The sequence below is a fragment of the Oncorhynchus gorbuscha genome, unplaced genomic scaffold (assembly GCF_021184085.1).
Source record: "Oncorhynchus gorbuscha isolate QuinsamMale2020 ecotype Even-year unplaced genomic scaffold, OgorEven_v1.0 Un_scaffold_333, whole genome shotgun sequence".
NCBI lineage: Eukaryota > Metazoa > Chordata > Actinopteri > Salmoniformes > Salmonidae > Oncorhynchus > Oncorhynchus gorbuscha.
This window is the reverse complement of record NW_025745189.1, coordinates 1092099-1109913: the sequence shown is the minus strand read 5'-3', so window position 1 is coordinate 1109913 and position 17815 is coordinate 1092099. Positions and strand designations below refer to the sequence as shown.

At 50.6% G+C, this 17815-nt stretch overlaps 1 protein-coding gene across 2 annotated transcripts in view; it reads left to right on the top strand.

Moving 5' to 3' along the window:
* serinc4 (serine incorporator 4) overlaps positions 1-17815 on the top strand; it is a 57314-nt gene that overhangs the window by 12778 nt on the left and 26721 nt on the right. For both annotated transcript variants that reach the window (XM_046333044.1, XM_046333043.1), the window contains exons 3-5: positions 11611-11789; positions 14428-14507; positions 16486-16579. In XM_046333044.1, the coding sequence (XP_046189000.1) occupies positions 11611-11789; positions 14428-14507; positions 16486-16579 (353 nt within the window). The remainder of the gene's footprint in view (positions 1-11610; positions 11790-14427; positions 14508-16485; positions 16580-17815) is intronic.

Genomic DNA, 17815 nt, shown 5'->3' with positions numbered 1-17815 from the left:
CCCAGGGCCAGTCTTGTGTGCCATCCCAGGGCCAGTCTTATGTGTGCCATTCCAGGGCCAGTCTTATGTGTGCCATCCCACATCTTATGTGTGCCATCCCAGGGCCAGTCTTATGTGTGTCATCCCAGGGCCAGTCTTATGTGTGCCATCCCACATCTTATGTGTGCCATCCCAGGGCCAGCCTTATGTGTGCCATCCCACGTCTTATGTGTGCCATCCCAGGGCCAGTCTTATGTCTGCCATCCCAGGGCCAGTCTTATATGTGCCATCCCACGTCTTATGTGTGCCATCCCAGGGCCAGTCTTATGTGTGTCATCCCAGGGCCAGTCTTATGTCTGCCATCCCAGGGCCAGTCTTATGTGTGCCATCCCAGGGCCAGTCTTATGTGTGCCATACCAGGGCCAGTCTTATGTGTGCGATCCCAGGGCCAGTCTTATGTGTGCCATCCCAGGGCCAGTCTTATGTGTGCCATCCAAGGGCCAGTCTTATGTGTGCCATCCCAGGGCCAGTCTTATGTGTGCCATCCCACGTCTTATGTGTGCCATCCCACGTCTTATGTGTGCCATCCCACGTCTTATGTGTGCCATCCCACGTCTTATGTGTGCCATCCCACGTCTTATGTGTGCCATCCCACGCCTTATGTGTGCCATCCCGCATCTTATGTGTGCCATCCCAGGGCCAGTCTTATGTGTGCCATGCCACGTCTTATGTGTGCCATGCCACGTCTTATGTGTGCCATCCCACGTCTTATGTGTGCCATCCCACATCTCACGCGTCCCATCCAAACACTCAAGTGTGCCATCCCACGTCTTACGTGTGCCATCCCACGTCTTATGTGTGCCATCCCAGGGCCAGTCTTATGTGTGTCATCCCACATCTTATGTGTGCCATCCCAGGGCCAGTCTTATGTGTGCCATCCCACGTCTTATGTGTGCCATCCCACGTTTTATGTGTACCATCCCACATCTTATGTGTGCCATCCCAGGGCCAGTCTTATGTGTGCCATCCCACATCTTATGTGTGCCATCCCAGGGCCAGTCTTATGTGTGCCATCCCACGTCTTATGTGTGCCATCCCACGTCTTATGTGTGCCATCCCACGTCTTATGTGTGCCATCCCACGTCTTATGTGTGCCATCCCACGTCTTATGTGTGCCATCCCAGGGCCAGTCTTATGTGTGCCATCCCACGTCTTATGTGTGCCATCCCACGTCTTATGTGTGCCATCCCAAGGCCAGTCTTATGTGTGCCACCCCACGTCTTATGTTTGCCATCCCACGTCTTATGTGTGCCATCCCACGTCTTATGTGTGCCATCCCACGTCTTATGTGTGCCATCCCAGGGCCAGTCTTATGTGTGCCATCCCAGGGCCAGTCTTATGTGTGCCATCCCACGCCTTATGTGTGCCATCCCACATCTTATGTGTGCCATCCCAGGGCCAGTCTTATGTGTTCCATCCCACGTCTTATGTGTGCCATCCCAGGGCCAGTCTTATGTGTGCCATCCCACGTCTTATGTGTGCCATCCCAGGGCCAGTCTTATGTGTGCCATCCCAGGGCCAGTCTTATGTGTGCCATCCCACGTCTTATGTGTGCCATCCCAGGGCCAGTCTTATGTGTGCCATCCCACGTCTTAGGTGTGCCATCCCACGTCTTATGTGTGCCATCCCACGTCTTTTGTGTGCCATCCCACGTCTTATGTGTGTCATCCCACGTCTTATGGGTGCCATCTCAGGGCCAGTCTTATGTGTGCCATCCCATGTCTTATGTGTGCCATCCCACGTCTTATGTGTGCCATCCTAGCGCCAGTCTTATGGTGCCATCCCACATCTTATGTGTGCCATTCCAGGGCCAGTCTTATGTGTGCCATCCCAGGGCCAGTCTTATGTGAGCCATCCCAGGGCCAGTCTTATGTGTGCCATCCAAGGGCCAGTCTTATGTGTGCCATCCCAGGGCCAGTCTTATGTGTGCCATCCCAGGGCCAGTCTTATGTGTGCCATCCCAGGGCCAGTCTTATGTGTGCCATCCCACGTCTTATGTGTGCCATCCCAGGGCCAGTCTTATGTGTGCCATCTCAGGGCCAGTCTTATGTGTGCCATCCCAGGGTCAGTCTTATGTGTGCCATCCCAGGGCCAGTCTTATGTGTGCCATCCCAGGGCCAGTCTTATGTGTGCCATCCCAGGGCCACTCTTATGTGTGCCATCCCATGGCCAGTCTTATGTGTGCCATCCCAGGGCCAGTCTTATGTGTGCCATCCCACGTCTTATGTGTGCCATCCCAGGGCCAGTCTTATGTGTGCCATCCCAGGGCCAGTCTTATGTGTGCCATCCCACGTCTTATGTGTGCCATCCCAGGGCCAGTCTTATGTGTGCCATCCCAGGGCCAGTCTTATGTGTGCCATCCCACGTCTTATGTGTGCCATCCCAGGGCCAGTCTTATGTGTGCCATCCCACGTCTTAGGTGTGCCATCCCACGTCTTATGTGTGCCATCCCACGTCTTTTGTGTGCCATCCCACGTCTTATGTGTGTCATCCCACGTCTTATGGGTGCCATCCCAGGGCCAGTCTTATGTGTGCCATCCCACGTCTTATGTGTGCCATCCCACGTCTTATGTGTGCCATCCTAGCGCCAGTCTTATGGTGCCATCCCACATCTTATGTGTGCCATTCCAGGGCCAGTCTTATGTGTGCCATCCCAGGGCCAGTCTTATGTGAGCCATCCCAGGGCCAGTCTTATGTGTGCCATCCAAGGGCCAGTCTTATGTGTGCCATCCCAGGGCCAGTCTTATGTGTGCCATCCCAGGGCCAGTCTTATGTGTGCCATCCCAGGGCCAGTCTTATGTGTGCCATCCCACGTCTTATGTGTGCCATCCCATGGCCAGTCTTATGTGCCATCTCAGGGCCAGTCTTATGTGTGCCATCCCAGGGCCAGTCTTATGTGTGCCATCCCAGGGCCAGTCTTATGTGTGCCATCCCAGGGCCAGTCTTATGTGTGCCATCCCAGGGCCAGTCTTATGTGTGCCATCCCAGGGCCACTCTTATGGCCAGTCTTATGTGCCATCCCATGGCCAGTCTTATGTGTGCCATCCCAGGGCCAGCCTTATGTGTGCCATCCCACGTCTTATGTGTGCCATCCCAGGGCCAGTCTTATGTGTGTCATCCCAGGGCCAGTCTTATGTCTGCCATCCCAGGGCCAGTCTTATGTGTGCCATCCCAGGGCCAGTCTTATATGTGCCATCCCACGTCTTATGTGTGCCATCCCAGGGCCAGTCTTATATCTGCCATCCCAGGGCCAGTCTTATGTGTGCCATCCTAGGGCCAGTCTTATGTGTGCCATCCCAGGGCCAGTCTTATGTGTGCCATCCCAGGGCCAGTCTTATGTGTGCCATCCCAGGGCCAGTCTTATGTGTGCCATCCAAGGGCCAGTCTTATGTGTGCCATCCCAGGGCCAGTCTTATGTGTGCCATCCCAGGGCCAGTCTTGTGTGCCATCCCAGGGCCAGTCTTATGTGTGCCATCCCAGGGCCAGTCTTATGTGTGCCATCCCACGTCTTATGTGTGCCATCCCACGTCTTATGTGTGCCATCCCACGTCTTATGTGTGCCATCCCACGTCTTATGTGTGCCATCCCAGGGCCAGTCTTATGTGTGCCATCCCACGTCTTATGTGTGCCATCCCAGGGCCAGTCTTATGTGTGCCATCCCAGGGCCAGTCTTATGTGTGCCATCCCAGGGCCAGTCTTATGTGTGCCATCCCAGGGCCAGTCTTATGTGTGCCATCCCAGGGCCAGTCTTATGTGTGCCATCCCAGGGCCAGTCTTATGTGTGCCATCCAAGGGCCAGTCTTATGTGTGCCATCCCAGGGCCAGTCTTATGTGTGCCATCCCAGGGCCAGTCTTATGTGTGCCATCCCAGGGCCAGTCTTATGTGTGCCATCCCACGTCTTATGTGTGCCATCCCAGGGCCAGTCTTATGTGTGCCATCTCAGGGCCAGTCTTATGTGTGCCATCCCAGGGCCAGTCTTATGTGTGCCATCCCAGGGCCAGTCTTATGTGTGCCATCCCAGGGCCAGTCTTATGTGTGCCATCCCAGGGCCACTCTTATGTGTGCCATCCCATGGCCAGTCTTATGTGTGCCATCCCAGGGCCAGCCTTATGTGTGCCATCCCACGTCTTATGTGTGCCATCCCAGGGCCAGTCTTATGTGTGTCATCCCAGGGCCAGTCTTATGTCTGCCATCCCAGGGCCAGTCTTATGTGTGCCATCCCAGGGCCAGTCTTATATGTGCCATCCCACGTCTTATGTGTGCCATCCCAGGGCCAGTCTTATATCTGCCATCCCAGGGCCAGTCTTATGTGTGCCATCCTAGGGCCAGTCTTATGTGTGCCATCCCAGGGCCAGTCTTATGTGTGCCATCCCAGGGCCAGTCTTATGTGTGCCATCCCAGGGCCAGTCTTATGTGTGCCATCCAGGGCCAGTCTTATGTGTGCCATCCCAGGGCCAGTCTTATGTGTGCCATCCCAGGGCCAGTCTTGTGTGCCATCCCAGGGCCAGTCTTATGTGTGCCATCCCAGGGCCAGTCTTATGTCCATCCCACGTCTTATGTGTGCCATCCCACATCTTATGTGTGCCATCCCACGTCTTATGTGTGCCATCCCACATCTTATGTGTGCCATCCCACGTCTTATGTGTGCCATCCCAGGGCCAGTCTTATGTGTGCCATCCCACGTCTTATGTGTGCCATCCCAGGGCCAGTCTTATGTGTGCCATCCCAGGGCCAGTCTTATGTGTGCCATCCAAGGGCCAGTCTTATGTGTGCCATCCCAGGGCCAGTCTTATGTGTGCCATCCCAGGGCCAGTCTTATGTGTGCCATCCCAGGGCCATCCCAGGGCCAGTCTTATGTGTGCCATCCCAGGGCCAGTCTTATGTGTGCCATCCCAGGGCCAGTCTTATGTGTGCCATCCCACGTCTTATGTGTGCCATCCCAGGGCCAGTCTTATGTGTGCCATCCCAGGGCCAGTCTTATGTGTGCCATCCCAGGGCCAGTCTTATGTGTGCCATCCAAGGGCCAGTCTTATGTGTGCCATCCCAGGGCCAGTCTTATGTGTGCCATCCCAGGGCCAGTCTTGTGTGCCATCCCAGGGCCAGTCTTATGTGTGCCATCCCAGGGCCAGTCTTATGTGTGCCATCCCACGTCTTATGTGTGCCATCCCACGTCTTATGTGTGCCATCCCACGTCTTATGTGTGCCATCCCACATCTTATGTGTGCCATCCCACGTTTTATGTGTGCCATCCCAGGGCCAGTCTTATGTGTGCCATCCCACGTCTTATGTGTGCCATCCCAGGGCCAGTCTTATGTGTGCCATCCCAGGGCCAGTCTTATGTGTGCCATCCAAGGGCCAGTCTTATGTGTGCCATCCCAGGGCCAGTCTTATGTGTGCCATCCCAGGGCCAGTCTTATGTGTGCCATCCCAGGGCCAGTCTTATGTGTGCCATCCCACGTCTTATGTGTGCCATCCCAGGGCCAGTCTTATGTGTGCCATCCCAGGGCCAGTCTTATGTGTGCCATCCCACGTCTTATGTGTGCCATCCCAGGGCCAGTCTTATGTGTGCCATCCCACGTCTTAGGTGTGCCATCCCACGTCTTATGTGTGCCATCCCACGTCTTTTGTGTGCCATCCCACGTCTTATGTGTGTCATCCCACGTCTTATGGGTGCCATCCCAGGGCCAGTCTTATGTGTGCCATCCCACGTCTTATGTGTGCCATCCCACGTCTTATGTGTGCCATCCTAGCGCCAGTCTTATGGTGCCATCCCACATCTTATGTGTGCCATTCCAGGGCCAGTCTTATGTGTGCCATCCCAGGGCCAGTCTTATGTGAGCCATCCCAGGGCCAGTCTTATGTGTGCCATCCAAGGGCCAGTCTTATGTGTGCCATCCCAGGGCCAGTCTTATGTGTGCCATCCCAGGGCCAGTCTTATGTGTGCCATCCCAGGGCCAGTCTTATGTGTGCCATCCCACGTCTTATGTGTGCCATCCCAGGGCCAGTCTTATGTGTGCCATCTCAGGGCCAGTCTTATGTGTGCCATCCCAGGGCCAGTCTTATGTGTGCCATCCCAGGGCCAGTCTTATGTGTGCCATCCCAGGGCCAGTCTTATGTGTGCCATCCCAGGGCCACTCTTATGTGTGCCATCCCATGGCCAGTCTTATGTGTGCCATCCCAGGGCCAGCCTTATGTGTGCCATCCCACGTCTTATGTGTGCCATCCCAGGGCCAGTCTTATGTGTGTTATCCCAGGGCCAGTCTTATGTGTGCCATCCCAGGGCCAGTCTTATGTGTGCCATCCCAGGGCCAGTCTTATATGTGCCATCCCACGTCTTATGTGTGCCATCCCAGGGCCAGTCTTATATCTGCCATCCCAGGGCCAGTCTTATGTGTGCCATCCTAGGGCCAGTCTTATGTGTGCCATCCCAGGGCCAGTCTTATGTGTGCCATCCCAGGGCCAGTCTTATGTGTGCCATCCCAGGGCCAGTCTTATGTGTGCCATCCAAGGGCCAGTCTTATGTGTGCCATCCCAGGGCCAGTCTTATGTGTGCCATCCCAGGGCCAGTCTTGTGTGCCATCCCAGGGCCAGTCTTATGTGTGCCATCCCAGGGCCAGTCTTATGTGTGCCATCCCACGTCTTATGTGTGCCATCCCACGTCTTATGTGTGCCATCCCACGTCTTATGTGTGCCATCCCACATCTTATGTGTGCCATCCCACGTCTTATGTGTGCCATCCCAGGGCCAGTCTTATGTGTGCCATCCCACGTCTTATGTGTGCCATCCCAGGGCCAGTCTTATGTGTGCCATCCCAGGGCCAGTCTTATGTGTGCCATCCCAGGGCCAGTCTTATGTGTGCCATCCCAGGGCCAGTCTTATGTGTGCCATCCAAGGGCCAGTCTTATGTGTGCCATCCCAGGGCCAGTCTTATGTGTGCCATCCCAGGGCCAGTCTTATGTGTGCCATCCCAGGGCCAGTCTTATGTGTGCCATCCCAGGGCCATCTTATGTGTGCCATCCCAGGGCCAGTCTTATGTGTGCCATCCCAGGGCCAGTCTTATGTGTGCCATCCCAGGGCCAGTCTTATGTGTGCCATCCCAGGGCCAGTCTTATGTGTGCCATCCCAGGGCCAGTCTTATGTGTGCCATCCCAGGGCCAGTCTTATGTGTGCCATCCCAGGGCCAGTCTTATGTATGCCATCCCAGGGCCAGTCTTATGTGTGCCATCCCACGTCTTATGTGTGCCATCCCAGGGCCAGTCTTATGTGTGCCATCTTATGTGTGCCAGGGCCAGTCTTATGTGTGCCATCCCAGGGCCAGTCTTATGTGTGCCATCCCAGGGCCAGTCTTATGTGTGCCATCCCAGGGCCAGTCTTATGTGTGCCATCCCAGGGCCACTCTTATGTGTGCCATCCCAGGGCCAGTCTTATGTGTGCCATCCCGGGGCCAGTCTTATGTGTGCCATTCCAGGGCCAGTCTTATGTGTGCCATCCCACGTCTTATGTGTGCCATCCCAGGGCCAGTCTTATGTGTGTCATCCCAGGGCCAGTCTTATGTCTGCCATCCCAGGGCCAGTCTTATGTGTGCCATCCCAGGGCCAGTCTTATATGTGCCATCCCACGTCTTATGTGTGCCATCCCAGGGCCAGTCTTATGTGTGTCATCCCAGGGCCAGTCTTATATCTGCCATCCCAGGGCCAGTCTTATGTGTGCCATCCTAGGGCCAGTCTTATGTGTGCCATCCCACGTCTTATGTGTGCCATCCCACGTCTTATGTGTGCCATCCCACGCCTTATGTGTGCCATCCCACGTCTTATGTGTGCCATCCCACGTCTTATGTGTGCCATCCCACGCCTTATGTGTGCCATCCCACGTCTTATGTGTGCCATCCCAGGGCCAGTCTTATGTGTGCCATCCCACGTCTTATGTGTGCCATCCCAGGGCCAGTCTTATGTGTGCCATCCCACGTCTTGTGTGTGCCATCCCATGTCTTATGTGTGCCATCCCAGGGCCAGTCTTATGTGTGCCATCCCACGTCTTATGTTTGCCATCCCACGTCTTGTGTGCCATCCCAGGGCCAGTCTTATGTGTGCCATCCCACATCTTATGTGTGCCATCTCATGGCCAGTCTTATGTGTGCCATCCCACGTCTTATGTGTGCCATTCCAGGGCCAGTCTTATGTGTGCCATCCCAGGGCCAGTCTTATGTGTGCCATCTCAGGGCCAGTCTTATGTGTGCCATCCAAGGGCGAGTCTTATGTGTGCCATCCCAGGGCCAGTCTTATGTGTGCCATCACAGGGCCAGTCTTATGTGTGCCATCACAGGGCCAGTCTTATGTGTGCCATCCCAGGGCCAGTCTTATGTGTGCCATCCCAGGGCCAGTCTTATGTGTGCCATCCCAGGGCCAGTCTTATGTGTGCCATCCCAGGGCCAGTCTTATGTGTGCCATCCAAGGGCCAGTCTTATGTGTGCCATCCAAGGGCCAGTCTTATGTGTGCCATCCAAGGGCCAGTCTTATGTGTGCCATCCAAGGGCCAGTCTTATGTGTGCCATCCAAGGGCCAGTCTTATGTGTGCCATCCCAGGGCCAGTCTTATGTGTGCCATCCAAGGGCGAGTCTTATGTGTGCCATCCCAGGGCCAGTCTTATGTGTGCCATCACAGGGCCAGTCTTATGTGTGCCATCACAGGGCCAGTCTTATGTGTGCCATCCCAGGGCCAGTCTTATGTGTGCCATCCCTGGGCCAGTCTTATGTGTGCCATCCCAGGGCCAGTCTTATGTGTGCCATCCCAGGGCCAGTCTTATGTGTGCCATCCCAGGGCCAGTCTTATGTGTGCCATCCCAGGGCCAGTCTTATGTGTGCCATCCCATGGTCAGTCTTATGTGTGCCATCCCAGGGCCAGTCTTATGTGTGCCATTCCAGGGCCAGTCTTATGTGTGCCATCACACGTCTTATGTGTGCCGTCCCAGGGCCAGCCTTATGTGTGCCATCCCAGGGCCAGTCTTATGTGTGCCATCCCAGGGCCAGTCTTATGTGTGCCATCCCAGGGCCACTCTTATGTGTGCCATCCCATGGCCAGTCTTATGTGTGCCATCCAAGGGCCAGTCTTATGTGTGCCATCCCAGGGCCAGTCTTATGTGTGCCATCCAAGGGCGAGTCTTATGTGTGCCATCGCAGGGCCAGTCTTATGTGTGCCATCACAGGGCCAGTCTTATGTGTGCCATCACAGGGCCAGTCTTATGTGTGCCATCCCAGGGCCAGTCTTATGTGTCCCCCAGGCCAGTCTTATGTGTGCCATCCCAGGGCCAGTCTTATGTGTGCCATCCCAGGGCCAGTCTTATGTGTGCCATCCCAGGGCCAGTCTTATGTGTGCCATCCCAGGGCCAGTCTTATGTGTGCCATCCCAGGGCCAGTCTTATGTGTGCCATCCCATGGTCAGTCTTATGTGTGCCATCCCAGGGCCAGTCTTATGTGTGCCATTCCAGGGCCAGTCTTATGTGTGCCATCACACGTCTTATGTGTGCCATCCCAGGGCCAGCCTTATGTGTGCCATCCCAGGGCCAGTCTTATGTGTGCCATCCCACGTCTTATGTGTGCCATCCCACGTCTTATGTGTGCCATCCCAGGGCCAGTCTCATGTGTGCCATCCCAGGGTCAGTCTTATGTGTGCCATCCCAGGGCCAGTCTTATGTGTGCCATCCCAGGGCCAGTCTTATGTGTGCCATCCCAGGGCCAGTCTTATGTGTGCCATCCCATGGTCAGTCTTATGTGTGCCATCCCAGGGCCAGTCTTATGTGTGCCATTCCAGGGCCAGTCTTATGTGTGCCATCACAGGGCCAGTCTTATGTGTGCCATCCCAGGGCCAGTCTTATGCCCCAGGGCCAGTCTTATGTGCCATCCCAGGGCCAGTCTTATGTGTGCCATCCCACGTCTTATGTGTGCCATCCCACGTCTTATGTGTGCCATCCCAGGGCCAGTCTCATGTGTGCCATCCCAGGGTCAGTCTTATGTGTGCCATCCCAGGGCCAGTCTTATGTGTGCCATCCCAGGGCCAGTCTTATGTGTGCCATCCCAGAGCCAGTCTTATGTGTGCCATCCCAGGGCCAGACTGATTTCTTGAATGTGTAGTAGTGAAACATTTAGGAGAGAAACAGAACATGGATTCCCGTTTGGATATCAGGCAAGTGTATGTAGTAGGTTAAGTACGTTTCACCAGGTAGTGTTGGTCCCATCCACACACAAAAAGAGTCAGTAAGAAGTAGGGTTGCAAAGGGAGGGTATGTCACTGGAAACTTTCAGAGTTTATTAGTGAACTACCAGAATTTTGGTATCTTTCAAGGATTTGATATAATCTATCACAAGACATGTAAGTGGGCCTTTTGGGTACTACAGGTGTCTGTAATGATCTCCGGCCCTCTGTGGCCTTATCGCGTAACAGTTACGAATGAATTAAAGAAGATGATTTTCAAATAAGAAATAGAACAACAAAGCTGTAAAACATGATCCCAAATATAAACCATCAACTTAGTGAAAACCATTAGTGTTTAACATGGGTCATGCATGAAATATCCTTTGTATTTGTTTTTACACACCTCTATTTATTTGACTATGTCAGTATGTATTTGTGTTTACACACCTCTATTTATTTGACTATGTCAGTATGTATTTGTGTTTACACACCTCTATTTATTTGACTATGTCAGTATGTATTTGTGTTTACACACCTCTATTTATTTGACTATGTCAGTATGTATTTGTGTTTTGGCATCAAACTGGTGGCAGGTGTGAATAAAGTAAACAGTTGGAAGAGTTGCAGAATTAATTACAAATAATGCCATTGTTGGTTAGATGCTTTTCCCATTAATTTAGGCTATTTTCTCTTGAACCGTATGTCTATCCACTAGAAACTCATGAACAATATGGACACAGATGTATAAAAAAACTATATATATGAATACATTTTGTAAAAGTTATTCAAGTATAAATGACCAAAATTACGGTAGATTGCCATAGATTACTAGTGCTTTTGACCAGGGCCCATGGTAGTGCACTATGTAGGGAATAGAGTGCCATTTGGGATGCATACCTACTCTCTCCCTGTCACTTTTTGTGGTGTAAATCCACTCATAATGTGTGCCAATGAGAATACTGCTTCTGTTAGTTGTGTCATGTCACATTCAATAACTGTCTAATTAATCACTATGCTAAGGATACATGCAGTAGGCTGCAGGATCATTTCAGTACGCTATTTTCCTCCCAAAGACAGACAGAGAAAGGCCTGGAGGCTTCCACTCACTAACCTCTAGGTTACACACACATACTGTACATGCATGTACACACACACACTTAAAAAGAGAGATACACACGCACACACACGCTCACAAATGGGCACACACAAACGGACACACACACACACACACACACACACACACACACACACACACACACACACACACACACACACACACACACACACACACACACACACACACACACACACACACACACACACACACACACACACACACACACACACACACACACCATAACAGAGTGTGTTTGTGTGTTTCAGGTGCCTTTCTTCAACATGGTGTGTGACCAGGCCCATGGCGGAGGGCACTGTGAGATGCTGGTTGGCTACTCAGCGGTCTACAGGGTCTGCTTCGGCACTGCCTGCTTCTACCTGATGATGGCGCTGTTCCTCATCGATGTCAAGTCCAGCCAGGACTTCAGAGCGCTCATCCACAATGGGTCAGCAGTAGCCCTGAAGGTTAATTTATATTGGGGAGACGTAGGAGAACTACCATGGCATATATATGAATGAAAGTTTGCGTTCTACCTGTAATACCCCTTTAAGGTGTTTTGTGCTAATACATCGTGTAACACCCCTCCCACTAGTACAGTATTAACGTCAATATCAACACGTCTATTTGAGGCTACGTGGGCCTATTCCTCACCTGCCTGACCAATGCACCAGTGTCCTTTTTAACCAGCTTGTGATACTGTCCACTGCTGTGCTATTGATTAGAGCAGTGACACACTCTAGGGGGGTTGATTAGAGCAGTGACACGCTCTAGGGGGGTTGATTAGAGCAGTGACACGCTCTAGGGGGTTGATTAGAGCAGTGACACGCTCTAGGGGGTTGATTAGAGCAGTGACACGCTCTAGGGGGTTGATTAGAGCAGTGACAAGCTCTAGGGGGTTGATTAGAGCAGTGACACGCTCTAGGGGGTTGATTAGAGCAGTGACATGCTCTAGGCGGGTTTACACGCTCTAGGGGGATGATAAGAGCAGTGACACGCTCTAGGGGGTTGATTAGAGCAGTGACACGCTCAAGGGGGGTTGATTAGAGCAGTGACACGCTCTAGGGGGGTTGATTAGAGCAGTAACACGCTCTAGGGGGTTGATTAGAGCAGTGACGCGCTCTAGGGGGGTAATTAGAGCAGTGACGCGCTCTAGGGGGTTAATTAGAGCAGTGATGCGCTCTGGGGGGTAATTAGAGCAGTGACACGCTCTAGGGGGTTGATTAGAGCAGTGACGCGCTCTAGGGGGTTAATTAGAGCAGTGACGCGCTCTAGGGGGTTAATTAGAGCAGTGACACGCTCTAGGGGGTAATTGGAGCAGTGACGCGCTCTAGGGGGTAATTAGAGCAGTGACACGCTCTAGGGGGGTTGATTAGAGCAGTGACGCGCTCTAGGGGGTTAATTAGAGCAGTGACGCACTCTAGGGGGGTTAATTAGAGCAGTGACGCGCTCTAGGGGGTTAATTAGAGCAGTGATGCGCTCTAGGGGGGTAATTAGAGCAGTGACGGGCTCTAGGTGGGTTCTACGGTCTTCGAAAGCCAAGTCAACAAACAGATTACTGACCATTTTGAATCTCACCATACCTTCTCTGCTATGAAATCTGGTTTCAGAGCTGGTCATGGGTGCACCTCAGCCACGCTCAAGGTCCTAAACGATATCTTAACCGCCATCGATAAGAAACATTACTGTGCAGCCGTATTCATTGATCTGGCCAAGGCTTTCGACTCTGTCAATCACCACATCCTCATCGGCAGACTCGACAGCCTTGGTTTCTCAAATGATTGCCTCGCCTGGTTCACCAACTACTTCTCTGATAGAGTTCAGTGTGTCAAATCGGAGGGTCTGCTGTCCGTACCTCTGGCAGTCTCTATGGGGGTGCCACAGGGTTCAATTCTTGGACCGACTCTCTTCTCTGTATACATCAATGAGGTCGCTCTTGCTGCTGGTGAGTCTCTGATCCACCTCTACGCAGACGACACCATTCTGTATACTTCTGGCCCTTCTTTGGACACTGTGTTAACAACCCTCTAGGCAAGCTTCAATGCCATACAACTCTCCTTCCGTGGCCTCCAATTGCTCTTAAATACAAGTAAAACTAAATGCATGCTCTTCAACCGACCGCTACCTGCACCTACCCGCCTGTCCAACATCACTACTCTGGACGGCTCGGACTTAGAATACGTGGACAACTACACATACTTAGGTGTCTGGTTAGACTGTAAACTCTCCTTCCAGACCCATATCAAACATCTCCAATCCAAAGTTAAATCTATAATTGGCTTCCTATTTCGCAACAAAGCATCCTTCACTCATGCTGCCAAACATACCCTTGTAAAACTGACCATCCTACCAATCCTCGACTTTGGCGATGTCATTTACAAAATAGCCTCCAATACCCTACTCAACAAATTGGATGCAGTCTATCACAGTGCAATCCGTTTTGTCACCAAAGCCCCATAAACTACCCACCATTGCGACCTGTACGCTCTCGTTGGCTGGCCCTCGCTTCATACTCGTCGCCAAACCCACTGGCTCCATGTCAACTACCTCTTTCCCAACTGTATTTAATTTATTTATTTATTTTGCTCCTTTGCACCCCATTATTTTGATTTCTACTTTGCACATTCTTCCATTGCAAAACTACCATTCCAGTGTTTTACTTGCTATATTGTATTTACTTTGCCACCATGGCCTTTTTTGCCTTTACCTCCCTTATCTCACCTCATTTGCTCACATCGTATATAGACTTGTTTATACTGTATTATTGACTGTATGTTTGTTTTACTCCATGTGTAACTCTGTGTCATTGTATCTGTCGAACTGCTTTGCTTTATCTTGGCCAGGTCGCAATTGTAAATGAGAACTTGTTCTCAACTTGCCTACCTGGTTAAATAAAGGTGAAATAATAAATAAATGCAGCTTCTTAACGAAGATGCTCTTCGTCTGCACGTCCTCTGTATGTAGGGGTATATATTGTAGGGGGGTAGTTGTCCCTAGGTGGTTTCAAACAAACATATAAAAAACATGTTATTATGCGAATGTTAGTTATACAACCATATAACTGGTCCTCTCTGGTCCTAATGCAGGTTCTGGTTTCTGAAGTTCATCACCCTGCTTGGGATGTGTACTGCTGCCTTCTTCATCCCTACTGAGTCCTTCCTGCATGGTGAGCAGCCTGAACACACAATCAAGATTCCCTCTTAGAATACATTGCTAAACTTTCAACACAGAATTGCCCTAGCTGAAGGCAATAGGTGCTGTTATGTTTTAATACCGATAGGGGGCACTGTAGACCTACTCATCATCTCACGAGATTCACCCTGCAGTCAAGCCACCATAAATGTCTCTGTGGTTGGATAGTGTTGTGCTAGCAGCAGTAAATCTCATCGTGACACAGTAACTGATTTCATATCCTACACGCTTTATGGCTGTTCCTCTGCCTCAGAATCTTCTGTGCTATAAGTTCATTATTTAATAGATGACTACAGTATGTTATTCTTGATGAGGAACTGTGTTTTGCAACATACACATAGGAAAACACTCTCATATACAGTACCAGTCAAAAGTTTGGACACACCTGCTCATTCAAGGGTTTATCTTTATTTTTTAAAACTATTTTCTACATTGTAGAATAGTGAAGACATCAAAACTATGAAATAACACATATGGAATCATGTAGTAACCAAATTTTTTAAAAAACAAATCTAAATATGTTTTAAATTCTTCAAAGTCGCCAACCTTTGCCTTGATGACAGCTTTGCACACTCTTGGCATTCTCTCAACCAGCTTCATGAAGAATGGTTTACAACAGTATTGAAGGAGTTCCCACATATGCTGAGCACTTGTTGGCTGCTTTTCCTTCACTCTGCAGTTCAACTCATCCCAAACCATGTCAATTTTGTTGCTGCTGGGTGATTGTCCTGTTGAAAAACAAATGATAGTTCCACTAAGTGCAAACCAGGTGGGATGGCGAATCGCTGCAGAATGCTGTGGTAGCCATGCTGGTTAAGTGTGCTTTGAATTCTTAATAAATCACTGACAGTGTCAACAGCAAAACACCCCAACACCATCACACCTCCTCCTCCATGCTTCATGGTGGGAACCACACATGCAGAGATCATCCATTCACCTACTCTGTGTCTCACAAAGACACAGCGATTGGAACCAAAAATCTCAAATTTGGACTCATCAGACCAAAGGATATATTTTCACCGGTCCAATGTCCATTCGCTCGTGTTTCTCGGCTCAATCAAGTCTCTTATTATTGGTGTCCTTTAGTAGTGGTTTCTTTGCAGAAATTCGACCATGAAGGCCTGATTCACGCAGTCACCTCTGAACAGTTGATGTTGAGATGTGTCTGTTACTTGAACTCTGTGAAGCATTTATTTGGGCTGCAATTTCTGAGGCTGGTAAACTCAAATGTACTTATCCTCTGCAGCAGAGGCAACTCTGGGTCTTCCTTTCCTGTGGCGGGCCTCATCAGAGCCAGTTTCATCATAGCGCTTGATGGATTTTGCGACAGCACTTGAAGAAACTTTTTTTACCTTCTTGTCTTAAAGTCGTTTCTCTTTGTTTATTTGAGCTGTTCTTGCCATAATATGGACTTGGTCTTTTACCAAATAGGGCTATCTTGTGTATACCACCCCTACCTTGTCACAACACAACTGATTGGCACAAATGCATTAAGAAGGTAATAAATTCCACGAATTAACTTTTGACAAGGCACATCTGTTAATTGAAATGCACTCCAGGTGACAACATCATGAAGCTGGTTGAGAGAATGCCAAGAGTGTGCAAAGCTGCCATCAAGGCAAAGGGGGGCTACATTGAATAATCTCAAATAGAGATTATATTTAGATTTTTTTGAACATTTATTTTGTGTTACTACATGATTCCATATGTGTTATTTCATTATTTTAATGTCTTCACTATATTCTACAAAGTAGAAAATAGTAAAAACAAAGAAAAACCCTTGAATGTGTTGTGTCCAAACTTCTGATTGGTACGTATATGTATATTGAATTTTAAAAGTATACATACATTTGGACTACACTCACATTCAGAATGGGCATCAAGTGAGTTAGACAGCAAACCTGTTTCTCTCTGTCTGTCTCTCTCTTTCCATTTCTCTCTCTCTCTCCCAGCCTGGCACTACGTAGGCGTGGTGGGAGGATTTGCCTTCATCCTCATCCAGCTCAGTCTCATCACAGCATTTGCCCACACCTGGAACAAGAACTGGTGAGAGGGGAGGGAGAGCAGGGAGAGGTGTGTGTGTGTGTTTGTGGTGTGTTGGGGATGAGAGGTGATATGGAGTTTGGGTAGTTGTCAGTTGAAGCAGAGGATGTGAGGGTGGATGCTGGGGTCCTTGTGCTGGAGAAGGACAGGCCACATCCTCCAACCATAGAAGCGCAAGTTTGACTGGACGTTACCTTGTACTGATCTGTTTCAGCTAGGAGCTGCAGTTTGACTGGCTGTTACCTTGTACTGATCTGTTTCAGCTAGGAGCTGCAGTTTGACTGGACGTTACCTTGTACTGATGTGTTTCAGCTAGGAGCTGCAGTTTGACTGGACGTTACCTTGTACTGATCTGTTTCAGCTAGGAGCTGCAGTTTGACTGGACGTTACCTTGTACTGATCTGTTTCAGCTAGGAGCTGCAGTTTGACTGGACGTTACCTTGTACTGATGTGTTTCAGCTAGGAGCTGCAGTTTGACTGGACGTTACCTTGTACTGATCTGTTTCAGCTAGGAGCTGCAGTTTGACTGGACGTTACCTTGTACTGATCTGTTTCAGCTAGGAGCTGCAGTTTGACTGGACGTTACCTTGTACTGATCTGTTTCAGCTAGGAGCTGCTCCTCTCCTCTGCAGCTGCTGCAGTGGGCTAGGGTTTCCATTTCTGCCATTCAGGGTCGTCTGTAACTCATGATTCAACTCAATGCAATATAACTTTAAGGGCAGTTCAGAAGGCATGGTCTGGGCACAAGAGTGCAGCACAATTACATATCCTTTACTGACCTAAACCAGCTGTCCTATCACTGACCTAAACCAGCTGCCCTGTCACTGACCTAAACCAGCTGTCCTATCACTGACCTAAACCAGCTGTCCTATCACTAACCTAAACCAGCTGCCCTGTCACTGACCTAAACCAGCTGTCCTGTCACTGACCTAAACCAGCTGTCCTATCACTGACCTAAACCAGCTGCCCTGTCACTGACCTAAACCAGCTGTCCTATCACTGACCTAAACCAGCTGCTCTGTCACTGACCTAAACCAGCTGTCCTATCACTGACCTAAACCAGCTGTCCTAACACTGACCTAAACCAGCTGTCCTATCTCTGACCTAAACCACCTGCCCTGTCAATGACCTAAACCAGCTGCTCTTTCAATGACCTAAACCAGCTGCTCTTTCAATGACCTAAACCAGCTGCCCTGTCTGTTGAGTCTGTCTTTCTCAGGGTGTGCAGGTCAGGGATGC